The sequence below is a fragment of the Pollachius pollachius genome (genome assembly GCF_949987615.1).
Source record: "Pollachius pollachius genome assembly, chromosome: 1".
Lineage (NCBI taxonomy): Eukaryota > Metazoa > Chordata > Actinopteri > Gadiformes > Gadidae > Pollachius > Pollachius pollachius.
Window position 1 is genome coordinate 37,154,967 of NC_136934.1, and position 16,715 is coordinate 37,171,681.

The 16,715-nt window shown below is 47.2% G+C and overlaps 1 protein-coding gene across 2 annotated transcripts in view; it reads left to right on the forward strand.

Annotated features, from left to right (window-relative positions):
* The window catches only part of sema6cb (semaphorin 6Cb), a 120,338-nt gene that overhangs the window by 66,273 nt on the left and 37,350 nt on the right, over positions 1 to 16,715 (forward strand). For both annotated transcript variants that reach the window (XM_079758328.1, XM_079758329.1), the window contains exons 4-8: positions 4,893 to 5,108; positions 8,497 to 8,611; positions 9,447 to 9,504; positions 13,605 to 13,661; positions 14,784 to 14,885. In XM_079758328.1, coding sequence (XP_079614454.1) covers positions 4,964 to 5,108; positions 8,497 to 8,611; positions 9,447 to 9,504; positions 13,605 to 13,661; positions 14,784 to 14,885 — 477 coding nt within the window. In that variant the 5' untranslated portion in view covers positions 4,893 to 4,963. The remainder of the gene's footprint in view (positions 1 to 4,892; positions 5,109 to 8,496; positions 8,612 to 9,446; positions 9,505 to 13,604; positions 13,662 to 14,783; positions 14,886 to 16,715) is intronic.

The following is a 16,715-nucleotide window of genomic DNA, read 5'->3' on the forward strand; positions in this document are numbered from 1 at the left end:
TCTGAAATGCTCGGAGGGCAGATGTGATGTTCACGAACGTCCAGGGCTGTGGGCTTCATGGAGCAGCATGTGACTCGAGTCATGAGACTGTGGGCAGATATTGGCTCCTGGATAGATCATTGAGAACACGGCCTGATATGGACTACTAGACCCTGCCTGGACAACAGGCGCTATTGTGCTGCCGAGCTCCATTCACATCATGGGGTTGTTTTTCCCCCTGCCTCAAATCAAGGTCCCATGGAATTGTTTTTGCAGGCCAATGTGTTTCAAGGTCAAAGTAGTGTAATGTCATTGTGAACCTCAGTTATTATTGAACCATTTTCTTACTTGAAAGAACTTTTAGAGACGTAATCACGTTAATCATTTAGTTTTCAATGGATTCCGAGAGGTTTTCATTGTTACTCAGCATGAGTTGTGTTACTAAACACACAAAAGTGCTGTCGTCACTGTGTTGCTGCTGTGCAGAATAGTCAACTTATTCAGAAGGTTTTCAGTAGGTCACGGGTGCGGACGGGAAATGTCAATAGTATGACATGTCATACTAGCAGGAGCTTAAGGGAGAACGCTGAACTGCTTGCCATTTTCTGTAAAGACACACCTCATCCATAAAAATATGAGGACACCGCGATCGCCATAACAATTTGATGGAGCCCGGCCGAGAAAGCTAACAGCTAATGGTCTGTCGAGAGCAGAGGGTAATGTGGCTAATCGCTTTCAAAGTGATAGAGGAGACCATGGAGTTGATATGGGCTTGTATAAATATACACCATGAGTATAATAGGAGAGTGGTGGGTGGGACCTTCTACTTCGCCAGGAGCCAAGCAGATCACATATCCTGAGCACACGGAAGAATGATTGGATCAGAGGTGCATTTCACTCCCTCACTGTCTAAAATTACTCTGATCCACCTCGGTTCTTCGAAACCACCTGCTTGGCCCTAAAACACTAGCGAGGTTTGCGGTGGAATAGGTTTTTGCGCTGTGTTTTCTTTGCCGACGGCAGGTGGCAGGAAATATGTCCCCAGAGCCGACAGATGCTTCACTAGCATCGCAGTTGATTGAGGATAAAATTGGCATTCAGGATTTTAATTGTATCATTTTTTTCTCTGTATGGAGCAGTGGTCCCCAGCCAAATGAAGCACAATGACATAAAAGTTTACGAGGGAGAATGTATCTACGGATTTGGATCGGGCTCCCAATTGTTTCCTATGGATGAGACGATGGCCTCATGTTTGCATAACGCATAACTTACGATATGACGTATTTCCCGCGGCGGTACGTGTATTTCCTCATTGTATTATTTGCGTTGTGGCACTACCTCGGGGGGAAGGGGGAAGGGGGGAGGGGGAGTCTTTCATGAACAAGAACACTCAGGGTGACGTCTTATCATACAAAAGACCGCCGTCGGCTAATCAAAATGAATGTCCCTTAATCAATCGCGTGCGCCCCAGCCACCCTGTGCGGAGGACAGGGTGGCGCCTGCTGTATCCCTGAAGACTTATCCAGTCCATGTCATTAAACACAAAAGCGCTTGGAGTACCGCCCCGCCCTCGTTCCAAACATACAGAACCCGGAACAGGGGAGAGAGAGAGAGAGAGAGAGAGAGAGAGAGAGAGAGAGAGAGAGAGAGAGAGAGAGAGAGAGAGAGAGAGAGAGAGAGAGAGAGAGAGAGAGAGAGAGAGAGAGAGAGAGAGAGAGAGAGAGAGAGAGAGAGAGAGAGAGAGAGAGAGAGGGAGGTGGTACAGGATAAGCGAGCGGCACACAGGCTTATGTTCCTTCGACAGCTGTCAGCCCATCAGACCCCTCAATGCCGTGCAGGAAGGTCAATTAACTGATTAGAGTCAGTGCCGGGGTTAGATTAAGAACCAATCACAAGATCCACGTTCCCGGAGGGAGCTGCATCCCTGTGTGTTTACGATGCCAGGGTGGTGCGTGTTTGTGACGGCACAAAGACATTTAGCGGTCCAGCCGCCAAGGAGCGTCGGGCGGCAGCCGGTTCGGGTTGCAGGACATGACTGGTGTTCCTTTGAACCAAATGCGGCCACAGGTTAGGGCTTCGCTAATAGAAAACCCCTGCCTCGACGGTGTGTGGACTTCTGAGAGCACATCTGAGATTTCACATGCTGCGCGCTTGGATGGTTCACCTCTAAAGGCTTTTATGAAGCCATTTCTCGCAGTACTGTGTGCTCGCGAAGTCCCAGCGCTGATAAACTACTTACGGTGGGTATTTTGGTTCTCTTGAGCTGGTGATTGTTGAAAGACCTGGGGAACACATTCCCTGATATACTTTCTCAAATCTCCTGTTAGATCTTCAACTTTCATTCATGTTATATTCCTGTTTTGCCTGAAACACGTCAATCTCGCGCTAAACATGTAATGAAAAGAAGACGCTTCTGCCTTAAAGCAGCAGACGTCATGCAGTGTGTGACTGCATCTTGTATTTATATTTAGGTCTCCTCTTTTCCTACGTCGACGTCACCCAGCCTTCATCCTCATGCTGAAGGCTCCCTTTCAACTGGCTCCCCTCTGGGAGCTGGCAAAACGTCACAACATCCCCCCCCCCCCCCCCCATTCCCATGCAGCACAGGCTTAGAAGTACAGGCCCTACAGAAACACCCACTTTAATTTCACCCATCAGACAGCTCCAGAGCCAGGACCTATACGTTTTACCGATGATTCAGAAGGCATTGTTTCATCGAGGACTGGTCCTTATGAAGTCGATGTGTTTGTCAAGTAGGCGTCCCATGAACACTTGCATGTTGGTATGGAAATAGGTGTTGGATTATATCCTAAGGTCCATGATTCAAACTCTTGACTGCTTTCTGCATCCGTGCCCAAACAAACAGAGATTAATCCTGCAATTGATCATAAGCCAAAATTAGATGTTTTACGGTTTTGAGAGGATAATCAACAACAACAACAACGTGAAGAATCAATGATGTGCTAATGCTTCTGAAGATATTGTGCTTTCTTAACCTCTGGCCCTGCTTGTTGTGGGAACATGAGCTGATGTTTATTTCACTGTCTTGCACACGATCTGTGGTCGGCTAGCTCACTGTGCGTGACTAATTTCCACATTCTCTTGGCCACGTTCCTTTTGCTAAGTACCCCACAGCTTGTCAATAACTGACCTCTGCCTCCTCTCGGCGCATGTTTGCTCCGATATAGGCACGATTTAGGCCAGGCTGTTTGCATATTGTTTACTCCCCGTGCAGTGTTTGTGATGGATGGAGGATTGTTTACAGCTCTTTTATATGCTTGCTCGGTGATGCTGGCATATAGTTAATCTACAAAGAAAATAAACCATATTGCACTCAATCAAAACAAATTTGTCATTATCACACTCTTAAACTCTGTAATCTTCCGCGGCATCGGAGACGGTGAGCGAAGCTGTGAGACACAATGGATTTTCCAGGCGTTCCCCCCTTTTCTCGGGAGAGATTTTTATCGGATGTTTTTTGTCCCATCTAAGAAGCCCTGCCGCTTTTTAGGTAAGCACAGCAAAAATACACAAACGCGGCATATTAACCTAATCCATCAGTTCTAGTGTCGTCGTACATCACCGCTGGCGCGCCTTACGGGCAGTTATATCTCACGGTACAAACAGGAGCGTGGATCACAGCGTCCGCTCCATTTATCGCGCCGTGCCGCTCTGCTCCACCTCGTCAATAAATGCAGCTTTATCCCCTGGGGAATATGAATGAAGCAGCCCCATATCAATATCCATGGCAGGTTATATCTCGCTTAACCAGGTCAACCTGCGACGGGGAAGCGAAGCCAAACCTTGTGGTGGCTCTGCAGAAGCGGAGGACACTGAGCGTATGGTGTTGTTGTGTTTTGCAGGACACACAGGTCATCGAGGTCAATGTTTCAGCTAATCGCCAACCTGTCCATCCGTCGCTGTCTCTGTCCCCTGGCTTAACAATCAGATGGGGGAAATGAAAATACACCATGCACGTCAACAATATACCACAATTGTACAAGCGGCTTTCAGGCAGGGTTTAAGTCTATCTAAAAGGCTTCTATCAGGCTATGTTTAAAGCCTATCTAGAAAGGCTTCTATCAGGGCAGGGTTTAAGTTTCAGAGTGAGCTGTGGACTTTGGTAGTGCAGGGCATCTGGTTGTGTCTGGTCGTCCGCGGAAGACAAGAGGTTGTTAGTTAGTAAGACAGCTGTATCAGTGGCTGGGCTCTTGTGGCTTACCTCTGCTGTTTACACCTTCCTTCCGGCTTCACTGGCAGCCTGTTGTGTTTGTCTCTCTCTATATCAGTCTTCTTTTTTCTCGTGCTCCTCTCTCCTTCTCCACTTCACTATCTTTTTGTGTTTTCCTCTCCCTTTCTGTCTGCTGTCTGTTTACAGAGCTAGCATCACTCAATAACATCGCTGCATTGAAATAAAGCACTGCATGCTAATCAGAGCTAGGCAGGCTACCTTGTGTGCTGTTACGACCATTCATTACTCCAGCATATCATTGTAATTAATGCCTTACAATGTTGTGAATATTCCTCTTTGTTCAAAGCAACCACGTTTGAGTCAAAATATCTCCATTTATTAATGGTGTAATTGATTTCCAGCAGACAGGAAATGAATTCATTATGATTTGATTATCAAATAATTGCTAATCGTAATGTACCAAACCTTTTATTGCTTATACTTTTCGGGAACTGAAATATGTCCTTTTTCTGTGTTTCAGATCATTTTATATAGAGAACTAGAGAGAAAACACAAAAGCATTTTGCGATCATTCAGGACAATCAATAGACGGTAGATCAAATGCAATCAAACTGAAATGTCTTTTAGTGGCAGCCCCGCAGCAGAACATCCAGCAGTACACAAGCTGTCTTCTTCTAGTGCTCACAAAGGCCTAACCTCCGTCCTCTCTCCTCTCCCCCAGGTGGGGGCTGATCTGCTGTGGGCCATGTGTTCCTGGTGAGTACCCAGCTCGCCGTCCTCCTCCCCGCCATCATGAGGCAGCAGCGTGCCGCACCCCCCTCCCTCCTGACCGCTGCCCTGGCGCTCGCCTTCGCCCTCGCCGTCTCACCCCGGCTCACCTGCGGAGCCACGCCCTTCCCTCAGGACCTTGAGCCAATCAGCGTCGTCGGGCGGGAGAGTAAGTCTCTGACCCTCTGTTGCCATGGAGATTATCTGGGGGGGGAGGGGGGGGTTCTGCAATGGTTGGGTGAAACCAGGCCAATTTATATATTTCTTTCTAGCAGTTGGATATTACTGTGTTGAGTATGATTGGGTAAAAGTTCAGAGAGCACACTCTGAACTGATATTTGAATCAGACCATCGCTTCATCCCTCGAGACCTTAATCACTTTGTACACTTTAAATCAGGCAACCTTGGGGAGGCTGTATCTGGGCGGGATGGCACAAACACTGTCTTACAGTAGCCAATCCCTGGTAAGGGTCCCCAGTCGGGGTCCCGGTCAGCCAATGCATTGACCCCTGATTGGTTTAAGAGGTGGTGGAGAGCGTGTGACCCGCGCACTGTAATTGACCTATCTGGAAGAGGAGCAAGGCGGCCATTAGCAGAAATAGCCCGGCTAATAGTGCTATATGTGGCGCCCTGGCCCAGGTGTAATGAGAGCCATTCGTTACCCCTGGTTCCAGAAGGTGACAGGGCGGCAGTAGGCCCCACGCTCTCCGCTCCCGCCCATTATATATGGTAATACATCATGGTGCCATGGCTAATTATCACCCCTCCCATATCAGAGAGAGGGTGGGAGAGACCACGTCACACATGATAAGGACGAGTAGGAAGAATATAAGGGTGCTTAAAGTAATGTCCACTAGTGCGTATCTTAAAATGACCCGGACACATCTATAGTCAATGCTGATTGGTAGTGATTTAAATAGTGTAGCCAGTAAAATCACATACTGTAACTGATATATTCTAAAAAAAGAAATGCTGGCGAGTACCATTCTCTTTGTTTATAAGAATCTCACTGTTGAAACTCCCAGAACCCTTCCCACTCACGCCAGCCCAGATACGCTAGTTACCATCACACAGTTGCACAGCCAGTCAGAGTGGACTGACAACGTTATTTGGTTAAATTCTTCTAGTCCCTTGTCTGCTCACCGAGAGGGGCTCAGTCTTACACATTGTGACTTTAGGTTTAAAGGCAGAGGCTGAGCCCCAATGGTTCTCTGCTTGTTCCAGTGGGCGGTGTGTTCTCGACCTAAAGGTGTGTCACCCATTATAGGGTTAGAACCATTGCTCTGTTGGTTCCCAGCAAAGCATTCATTATACAGTTGAATGTTATGTCATCGTAGTGTCAGCAAGTATTGCATAACGCCTGGCAAAGCAGTCCAAACAGAAGAAGGGAGGGTTGTGAATGAATCAACTTATCTGATGGGTCAGACCCAGTACTCTGTGAAATCATAGTACCGTGCCCTACTTGGGTAATCTGATACGATGCCATAACGGCAGATCAATATGTTAGATGGATGGCTTGAACTGAAACCATGTCCTATATCAAAATTAATCGCTATGAATGGTTTTTAATGTACAAAAGCAATCACAACGGTGCAAATTTCAGGGACTACGGCCACCGGAACTTTAACTGTTTCCTCGTGTCGACCAGAACTAAACATTGTGGGCCTTTAATGGGCATCAATATTTAACAATAGGGGCTAGGATGACAGATTGTATGTTTTAAATGGACAGATAGAGTATATTATTAGGTACTGTTTGTCCAATGGGGAGAAAGTTATGCCCTGTAGCAGCACCATGAGGGCTTGAAGCTCTGACTAGTAATTACAAGACGTCCCTTGTGCCATCACAGCTTAGTCGACTCAGGCTGACCACACCACCACCACCCTTACAAACACCACCAGCAGCAGCGGCTCCAATGAGAACAGCCCCCAAGTACACCGACACGGCTGGTCTTTTTTCGACTTTCAATCTTTAATCAGTGGGAGCCGAGCGAGGCGGCTGGTGAAACGGACTCTCTCCATGGAAGATAGCCTTAAGATTTCAGATTACCACATATTTATCTGCTGAAGAATTGCTAATTCAGCAGAAGCGGCAGCGCCGGTCAAAGCGTAGGCTGGAGGGAACTTTATGCAGCAGTGTTTTTTCCGCTCAATAGTTGCTTGAGTTCTCTGAGATAAAACTCTAAACAACTAAGCCGGGAAGCTTAGATCTGGCAGACAGACTGGTGGCAGGCAGTCTGGTGGCACGTAGTGTGCCCGTCAGATTTTCTCCCCGGCTGAAGCATCAGATCTCAGTGTCTGCAGCTTATGTTTTGCTGTTATGGAATATTTATTTCCTTTTAATCTATTTGTGTGGCGTGTATGTGGGTTTCAGGTCATGTGACCCCTTTTTTACTGTACTGCTCTGACGCACGTTGTTAAAGGTGCTATAACAAAAGGGAGCCTATTGGTTTGTATTATTTTCAGATATTGCGTTTGACACATGGTCTGCGCACTTCAGACAGTTTAAGTGCATTACGCTTCTGTGTGTTTATTGTTGAGTTGTTGATACTCAGACTCTTGTGGAGAATCTGATTTAAAATGAGGGGAAAAGAGATAATAGTACCATGTCGGAACACTGATATTTACTTATTTGAAATTTGATGAGACCTTTTTCCCCAAAAATATATATGGCTAAAAAAAGACTAGTGAGCTGGACATGGTGCAACCGAGAGCAGACCTTGAATCAGCACTCCTCCTTCGCTCCCATGGCTCCTCTGCCATTCCTTCATCCTCTCCGACCTCTCCGAGGAAACCTCTGATGCACCGCCCGTCTTTCGCTTCCCTTGTCTCTCGAGACATTTCTTGTACTTTTAATATCATTTGGGTTTTATTTAACCACGAAATTCAGGACAGATTAAAACAAGATGACCTAACATGGGTCCCTCCTGCAAAAATGTGTCGTTTTTGTTTTCCTTAAATCATTTTGATTTCCCTTATCCTTTCCCAGTTCTGTCTCCTTCCCTATGAAACGCTGTGGCATATGAGAATTTAATTGTATAAATTGGGCTGCCTTTAGTGATGTCATACTTCTATTTGCAACTTTGGAGGACATTTGGTTATTTTTCTACCCACCCATGAGCCAATGTTAGCCTGAGTTCCCAGACAAGGCTTGGACTGACTCATATAACGCTGTGTGACCCGAAGATCTCTTTTTCTAGCTCTTGAGATTCTTAAGCCCCTGTCTCTACAAGTTTTTGAGTTTAGTCATTTTCATGTTCTTGCAGACATTATTACTGACCAGAAATAGTTCAGGCCTATTTCTAATTTCTTTGGATAAAATCAAACTTACTAATAGTATTGAACAGCCTCTGTTGCTTAGATTCTTATTTTCATTCCCCGAGTTTGACACTTTGAATAAACGAATATTCACCTGAAACAAAAAACGGGCATAAATCCCAGCTTCAGTGTCAGCACAGCTTTGACAATCATTTCAATTGTTTTATTCAGACTGAGCATCATGCCTTAACTTGTTGCAGAACGATAACCTGTCTGTTCATCTCCCCTCCCTACCCACAGGTTCCTACCTGTACCCCAGCTTCCAGGGCCTCATGTCGGACAACGACACTGTGCGCCTGGGGCTGGACTTCCAGAGGATGCTGAGGATCAACCACATGCTCTACATCGCTGCCAGGTCAGCCTTCCACTCCTCCTCCCCCCCTCACCAACACCACTGGGGCTGCGCTGATGGAGTGAGCCAACTGGTTACAATCTCATCTCGATCAGAGAGAGCTGTCTGCCACTACAAACCCAACCCAAACAAAAACAGGAATTTGTCGTTGAAAGATACTCGTTATAATAGTTAAAGGTTGCAAGTATATTCCCCAATATTTATCCTTCTATCTCTTCGGTTTTCTACTTCATGCCACTTCAAGAACAGCTTAACAGGCACTTTGAGAGGAGTACTGTTTGTACGCTTTGCCTGCCAGTCACCTCCTGGTGGTGCATCTGGTTTTGTTTACCAGCTCCCTGCAGTCACCATTTAAATGCTGGCAGGAGCTCCACACGTTCCTCCAGCATACCTCTCATCTAAATTGCATCAAGCTATTCTCTAAGAAGGTCACAGGTTAATTGCCTCAAAAAGGTAGGCAGACCAACCCGCTCCGATCACTTTGTTTGGGTAGAATACGTTCTGCTGCAAGGCTGGCCCTGACCCAAACGGCAACAACACTTTCTCTGCCAAGTGCTGCATACAATTAGCTATGGACTTAATATTTTCCCCCGACTGGGTGTGACAAAGTGCTTGGCTCACGCTGCAACGTGATTCATATTGGTACCTTGTGTCATTGTATTGGGAAAACGGGCGTTGTTCTTTTGTCCGTCGTCGTTGGGACACCTCTCTCCAAACTTTGTCGGCATTAATAGTGAGCCAGACCTTAGTGTGAGAGGCAATGTGTGGGAGAAAACGTGGGGGGGCTTATGTATAGGCAGAGGGATGTTAATGTTTATTTTGTTTTACTTGCTTCCAGGGACCACGTGTTTGCCATAAATCTGCCCGCCTCCTCTGAGCGGATCGTCCCCATGCAGGTAAGCGCCCACTCCTGCCCGTTTGCTATTCTGCCCGCTTGTTTCATCTGTTTCTGCTCCTGTCACCACTATTCTGTTGAAGGTTTGTTTTGTTGGAAATATTCATATTTTATCAGCTTGTTTTGATAGTCCGTCAAATTTATACAAGCAGCAGAACACTGTGTTTTTACCATTAAAAATATATATATTATCTAAGATTTGTGCGAGCCCATCTGTTCTCCGAAACACAATCCCTGCACACTCATTTGACTAACCAAACACTTGTTCTTACATTTAAGATTAAGGACTTTAATTTCATCCACTCTGGTGTTTTTTACACCCGCTACATGACGACAAATGGGTCGGAGTGAATTCTCATATATTACCCAGAATTCAGTCTAATTATTTCCCTGCTTCCTTCCTTCTGCCGAGCTTCAAAGGGGATTGCGATCTTACTCATAATAAAACCGAGTTGTCCTCGTTTGAGGCGTTCATGAAGATATATCTCTACCTTAGGTAGAAGGATGTTCTTACCACTGCGAACTGTAATTCAAGGTACATTGCTTTTAGAAGATAATTTTATGCCCTGGAATTTTCATCAGCTTCTCCACTACATCCATTTCTATGACCAAAAATGTTCGACGAAATGTTGATGTCTCATTATTCTACCCCCCCCCCCCCCCCCCCCATGCTGTTTGCCTGCCTCCTTTCTTCAGGCATTAAGCATCTCTCTCCAGACATATATCCAATGCGCCCAGCCCGCTGCTCCACCGGCTTTCTGAAGTGCCGCTCGTGCTTCTGTCTGAATCTAATTTGTCAAACACGATTGCACTTAAATAAGAGCCCTGCGAGGCGCCGGGGACTTTTTGTTTGCTTGCGTTTAGAATTAGCTTTGAACACGGCTGTCCACTCCCCCGAGCCCGCCACCAACGCCGCCGCCGCCGCCGCAGCTCAGGTGTCGAGGAGTTCCCCGCCATCGATCCGACTCTCTGACTTGTTGACTGCTCCGGGCGCCGCCAGGCTCCCCCGGCGACTGCAGGCGGACAGCGTTGCACCGTCATCCTCTCCTCTGCCGGATTGTTTACGATGGATGTTTAATGCGTGTGTGTGCGCGCGTGTGTGATTGTGTGATGAGTGTGTGTCTCCCCAACATGTAAAGCGCCTTGGCTCCGGATGAAAGGCGCAAACATGTATTATTTATTTGAGTCATTATGAGTGCTCCAGTGTGTCAGACATGCAGCGGGAGGACTTAAGAGATGTTCCGGCGCTGCACACTGAATCTCATCCTCCCCCCTTCCTCTCCCACTCACGGCCCCTCTGTGCCAGCTGCCTGAGCGACGTCGTTAGCACGTGACCGAGCGCGATGGAGCCGCCCGTCCGCTATCATGTCACACCCTTGTCCCTTGCCCTGGATCCCACCTCGATGTGGTCACTTGTCATTTTTCACCTTCCTCTGTGTCATCGCTCGCTGGGTAGGCTTCAGTAACTACGCGGACTGCAACCCCCGAGATGCTTTCACATCCCGCCGTCTTTAAGAGTCTGGAGCTCCTGAGTTGAGTGGCACTCCGATTCCATCTCCATGACTACAGATGTAGCTACAGATCCAATAGTTAAGACTCTAAATCTCGAGGATCCCATTCTGCCAGGGTCTGAGAGAAAGCTTCTGTTTGTATCTTTTAACCTTAACTAAATGAAGGCATTTTTCAGCCGGTGTAAATGTACCATGCATACATTACAAACACAGTGTAATCCTATAACAGCCGGACAGTGTAAAGAGGAAGTGGGCTCACATTGAGACCGGATACTAATTCCAGCCATGAATTTTAACCATGAATTCTAAGAAAGCATTTTTCCTAGGGTGCAGCGCCCATGATTGGAGCATCAAGCTTCAGTTTATTTAGGTTAACAATATGTGCAGCCTCTCTTGCATACCGAAAGCTCATTGTCATGCATGGTTCATCGAAAGTTTTAACAAACATTCAAAGAATGAACCCTCTCCCACGAGTCATCTGCATTCTCCTGCCTCACCTGCCTCACCTTAACGGTGAATGATTCAAGGTATTAGCCAAGACAAATTTCTCCACAACAACTCTTGCCTCTGGTGCCTCCTACTCATTCACTAGTCAGAGTGGCTCCCGTGCTGCTCGTCAAAGGATATCAGATCGCAAGCTGGACAGACTCCTGACAATACAACGTGTGAAAAGGTTTGAAATGCAAGATATAAACACACTGGGTGTGATCAAAAAGGTTATCTGGATGGATTATGAAGCGAGAGATTGCATGCTAATATGAAGAGTAAGTAGTGCAATCCTTTATAGGTACTCTGTTAGATGTGTCCCTCGGTTTCAGAAGCCAGCAGGGTTTAGATTGAACAGTGTTTTTGCACTGCTGGATAGATTTTGTGGATCTGACCCTTATTATAAAACACAGCCTTTTCCTAGCTTCAGGCCACGTCCGGGGCCCTGAAAGCGCCAGAAACCTGGCCTTGCTTACATTTCATGGATAGTTTTGTAGATTTCGAGGGGGCATTTGTCCAGAGTTCATGTTGATTTTTAGCCCTGCTCTTTGTGGAATACATTCACTTGAGATCCTCGGGTACTGGTTCCAGACCACCAAAAATTATGGTCTGTCTGCGATGGTGTGGACTGGGTTATGTTAACTAACGAAAATGGCAGTTTTCTGTTGTTTTGTTCCTGCTGTAACCCAAGTTGTGAAGTAAGCAGTTTTTGATGGGTGGTGGCCAAGCAAGGCAATGAAGAGTTAGCTCAGTGTAGCTAAGCGTAGCTCTTAGTGAGGCGTAGTAAAGAATTGTGTGGCTCACAATGTAGTTCAGCGGATGTAACTGTTGTATGGTTTAGCTTAGCAGTGCTCATTTTGTATCTTAATGTTGCTTGTAGTGTAGCTTATAGTGCAGCTATTGCACATTGTGTAGCATAGCTTACAGCATAGCTAGTAGCATAGCGTAGTGTAGTTTAGCATGGGTCATAGAGCAGCAGCGGGATCAGGGATGAAATCCAATTGAAAGTGGGGTGACTCCTGAAGTGGAGCTGGACCAGATGTTACTTCATCCCTCATTTAAAGAGCCCGTGACCCACTATGTCAGCAGGAAAAACTGAGTTTTGGGTTGAGAGTTTTAGCGAGGGGGCATGTTATTATCCCCATGGTTACGACCCACGCCAACTTTCTGATACTTTCTTGGTTTTGTCGCTGTTTATGAGCATTATATTTAGCATTGTTGTATATTAAGTGTGCCACACACAGTAGTGTTACACTATAGGTGTCCAGGAAGCCTAATCCTCACAAACGGCTATGAAACAAGCCGCTGCCCGGACCGCACTCCACACGTGCACAATGACCTTGTCTTAACATTGGTTACTTGGCTCCGCACGCAGATGATGTTCTTTTTGTGACACCCAAGTGCCTTTTCCGAGGCAAAGGCACCTAGATGCGTAGACAGTTGCTATGTAATTTAGTTCTCTCTAAATTGGGGTCTTATCTCAGTAGCAGTGATAAAATGGCATAGATAACTACGTTGACGATCATATATGTGTGGGAGTGTGTGTGTGCCTGTACGTGTATGTGTGCGGGTTCATATTAGACATATTACCAAGTGAAAATAAATAAAAACATCTTCAAGCGGAAGATGAGTATCGTACGTGCGTGGCAGTGTACGCGTGCACGGCTCCAGGTCGAGAGCCCAGTGCATCGCCCCGGGACCGGGGAGGATAATAGGATGTGATTAACGTCGACGTACATCACCATGCTGGCCGCTGTACAAAAGCATCCACCCCAAGGTTGTTTAACCCTGGTGGTCTGCGGTCATGGTGGATCTAGAAGACACCTTGCTTTCCTGCTGCTGTTGTTGTTTCTTTTCCTTTGTTGACGAGCGGTAATACCTTCATGTTCTACCACCCCTCTGGCTGGGTGCCCCGCCCTGCCCCCCCTGACATCTCTGACGGTGGGGTCCTGTCTGTCGTCTTTACCCCGGGTTGAAGCTAATGAGAGTTCCAGCGCAGCTGTCTGTTAATGGGACTGGAGCGCTGGAGAACAGCGAGAGCCGGGTGGTCCTGGGAGCCAGGGCCCGTCACCGCTGACAGCCTGGTGTCTGTTCCCTTTTTCAGAAGCTCACTTGGAAGACCAAGGATGTGGAGAAGTGCACCGTGAGAGGGAAGAACAGCGTGAGTAGCAGCCTCGCCACGCACGCGCACACGCGCACGAGCACACACGGAGCACCTACGCAGACACAAACGCACGCACGCGCATACGCACCCATACATTCACACACGAAAGAAAACAAATGCGCACACCATGCATTGCAGAAGGATGCATATACAGGCACACACGCACAGACACACACACAGAAACGGTTACACACACAGAGACATGCATAAACATACGCACATTAAACACACGCACCCAATCACACACACAAACACAAAGACACGTACGAACACACAACACAAACACACAATTGCACACGCAAGACGGACACATGCATGAGCAGAAAGCCATGCATAAACAGACACACACAGGCACAGACAAGCACAGGCTCACACACACACACACACACACACACACACACACACACACACACACACACACACACGCACAAAAAACAGTCACACCGTCCCACAGCCTCATGAATAAAACAACAGTTAGAATTCCCTGAACAAATACACACACAAACACGCAAAGACACACACATGCATGGATGTGCACACATAATCCCACCCCTGCCACCAACTGATAATAACACAAAGACACACATAAATTGCAAGTCAAACAACCGCACGCACGCACACACACCACAAATTCATAAACTTTTCATCTTGCCCAATTGGCTATTCCTGGTGAAGTATATGTGGTTGTGTGTGTTGTGTGTTGGTGTGAAACTTTCTTTGTTTTGGCCATTATGTGCCAGTCTGTTGTGTGTGTGTGTGTGTGTGTGTGTGTGTGTCTCTGTATCTGTGTGTCCGTCCGTCTGTCCGCCCGTGCTCGTGTGCATGTATGAGTGTGTGTCTATTTGTGTGTGTGTGTGTGCGTGTGTGTGTGTGTGTGCACGTGCATGCGTGCACACATGCAGGCCATTCAGTTTGGGTGTTCTGTTTACGTGCCTGTCTTTTCAACATGCCGTGCGCGTGTGTAGATGTGACTGTGTTAAGACGTCAACACCTTAACATCAGTCCTAGCTCTGATCCACAGCCAGTAGTCCCCTCACCCCCGTCTGTTGTTGTGGCCCGGGTTGCCAGGTATCATCCCCCATGTACAGCAGTAACACGGGGCTGCTTTACTCCCTGCAGGACGAATGCTACAACTACATCAAAGTCCTGGTCCCACGCAACGACGAGACGCTGTTCGCCTGCGGTACCAACGCCTTCAACCCCGCATGCCGAAACTACAAGGTGAGCTCGGCGGTGTGGCACGGCTGTGGGGTGTTACATGGCGTGTGGTGTACATGCTGCTCCCATGTGAGCCTAGGACAAGAGATCTAAAGTGAGCTCGGATACAGACACACAACTTCAGATGCATTGCGGAGCAAGAACGGGTTAGTCATGAGATCATACTTTGCTGAACCCAGATGGGAAATTCTCAAGGAGCCCTACAGGAAATGGATGGGATCAAACCCATTGTCACACTCTAGCCAAAGTTCTGTGCTGCCAGGTAATCAGAGGCCTCTGTCTGAGTCTACTAACTGGTTTGAGTAGTTTCCCTTAACCAGCCCTGTCGCTGCCACTTCGAAGACAGACGCATGTTGTTGTTTGTTTGTTTTCTTCTCTTTTTTTAAAGCTGCCATCACTATTTTGAAAGCAGGAGTTTCATACCATAATCAGTGTTTGGTGTAAGCAGATGAGAGGCTCGGTGTTGACAGAATAACATGTGCACTCACCAAGAAAGGATGCGAACAAAGTGAGGACAATCTGTCAACAGAAAGGTAGATGGTGTACTGAGGTGTGGGAAGGAGAAATATGAATAAAGAAAGCCAGCTTGGGGGGGGCAGGCCTTGCCAAACAGCTACTAGAGGAGAGGAGCCTGAAGGAGAGGGTCTGGCGCTGGAATGGAGGGATTTACAGAGGGAGAGAGAGCGGGGAAGAGATTTTTAATTCTATAAAACCACTCAGAGCCTTATCTCCGTGGTTTACTGTCTGCTGTAGGGATGAATAATGAGAGAGAGAGAGAGAGGTGTAGAGTGAGTCTGTCGAGGAAAGGCACCGATAGTGGGCTCGTAAACACGGTACGGCGCCGACACCGGTCCTAACAGCCGCTGGCTTTTGCCGTGTAAACGCATTGTGGTGAAGCTACTGGAAAAAAAATTTGAACATGATACAAATGGAGCCGTGGAGTTGTTCCGGTTCATCTGGTAGGACGGTGTTGTGGCCAGGGGGTTGACCGTCAGCCAAAAGGTTCTGGGTTCTAATCCTACTGGCCATAGTCCTTGAGAAAAACACAGAACCCCTGCCTGCCCCTTTATTGCAAGAATACATGCAATAAATCTGTTTTCACTGCGCTTTGGATTTAAACTCATTTTATGTACCACTTTGTAAACCATTGAACTTTACAAATGCTGTAGTATCCGTGGTGCATCAGATCAGAGGTAGTGGTGTTGTAACTCTCTCCCTGAGATGGTAAGGCTCCTATGGGCCTCCCGTCTTTCCACAGTTCAGCCAAACGGGCTTCAGTCTGGTCGAAACCCCCCGCAGATGACATCATGTTTTAGAGTTTTAGTTAGTGATTCACAGCAGCCCGTCAGTGGAAGACAGAGCGAGGGGGGAGGTAAAGAAAGACCGAGAGACGGGGTAAAGACTCAAATGCATAAATCTACCAGCGCAGGGATTATAGGGCCGATGCGAGGAGGGGGGAGGCGAGGAACAGTTTAAAAGTTCACTTTAGGAGAGGCTGGTTCCAGAGCGCTGACCCCCAGGACAGGGAGTTCAGGTCGCTGGTGTGTAAAGAGAGTGGCCAGAGCCATTACGCGGCCCTTGACAGGGTCCAGGAAAACAGGGAATACTTTATAAGTAAGGGCCCCGTATGGGTGCTTTTGGGGAAAAGGGCTTGTATTTCCACGAATAAACACTACGTTTCCCATGAGCTCCATTGCCTTTTGTGTGAAAAAGTACTTAAGCGCAAAAGAGAGAGAGAGAGAGAGAGAGAGAGAGAGAGAGAGAGAGAGAGAGAGAGAGAGAGAGAGAGAGAGAGAGAGAGAGAGAGAGAGAGAGAGAGAGGTGTCTAGGTGA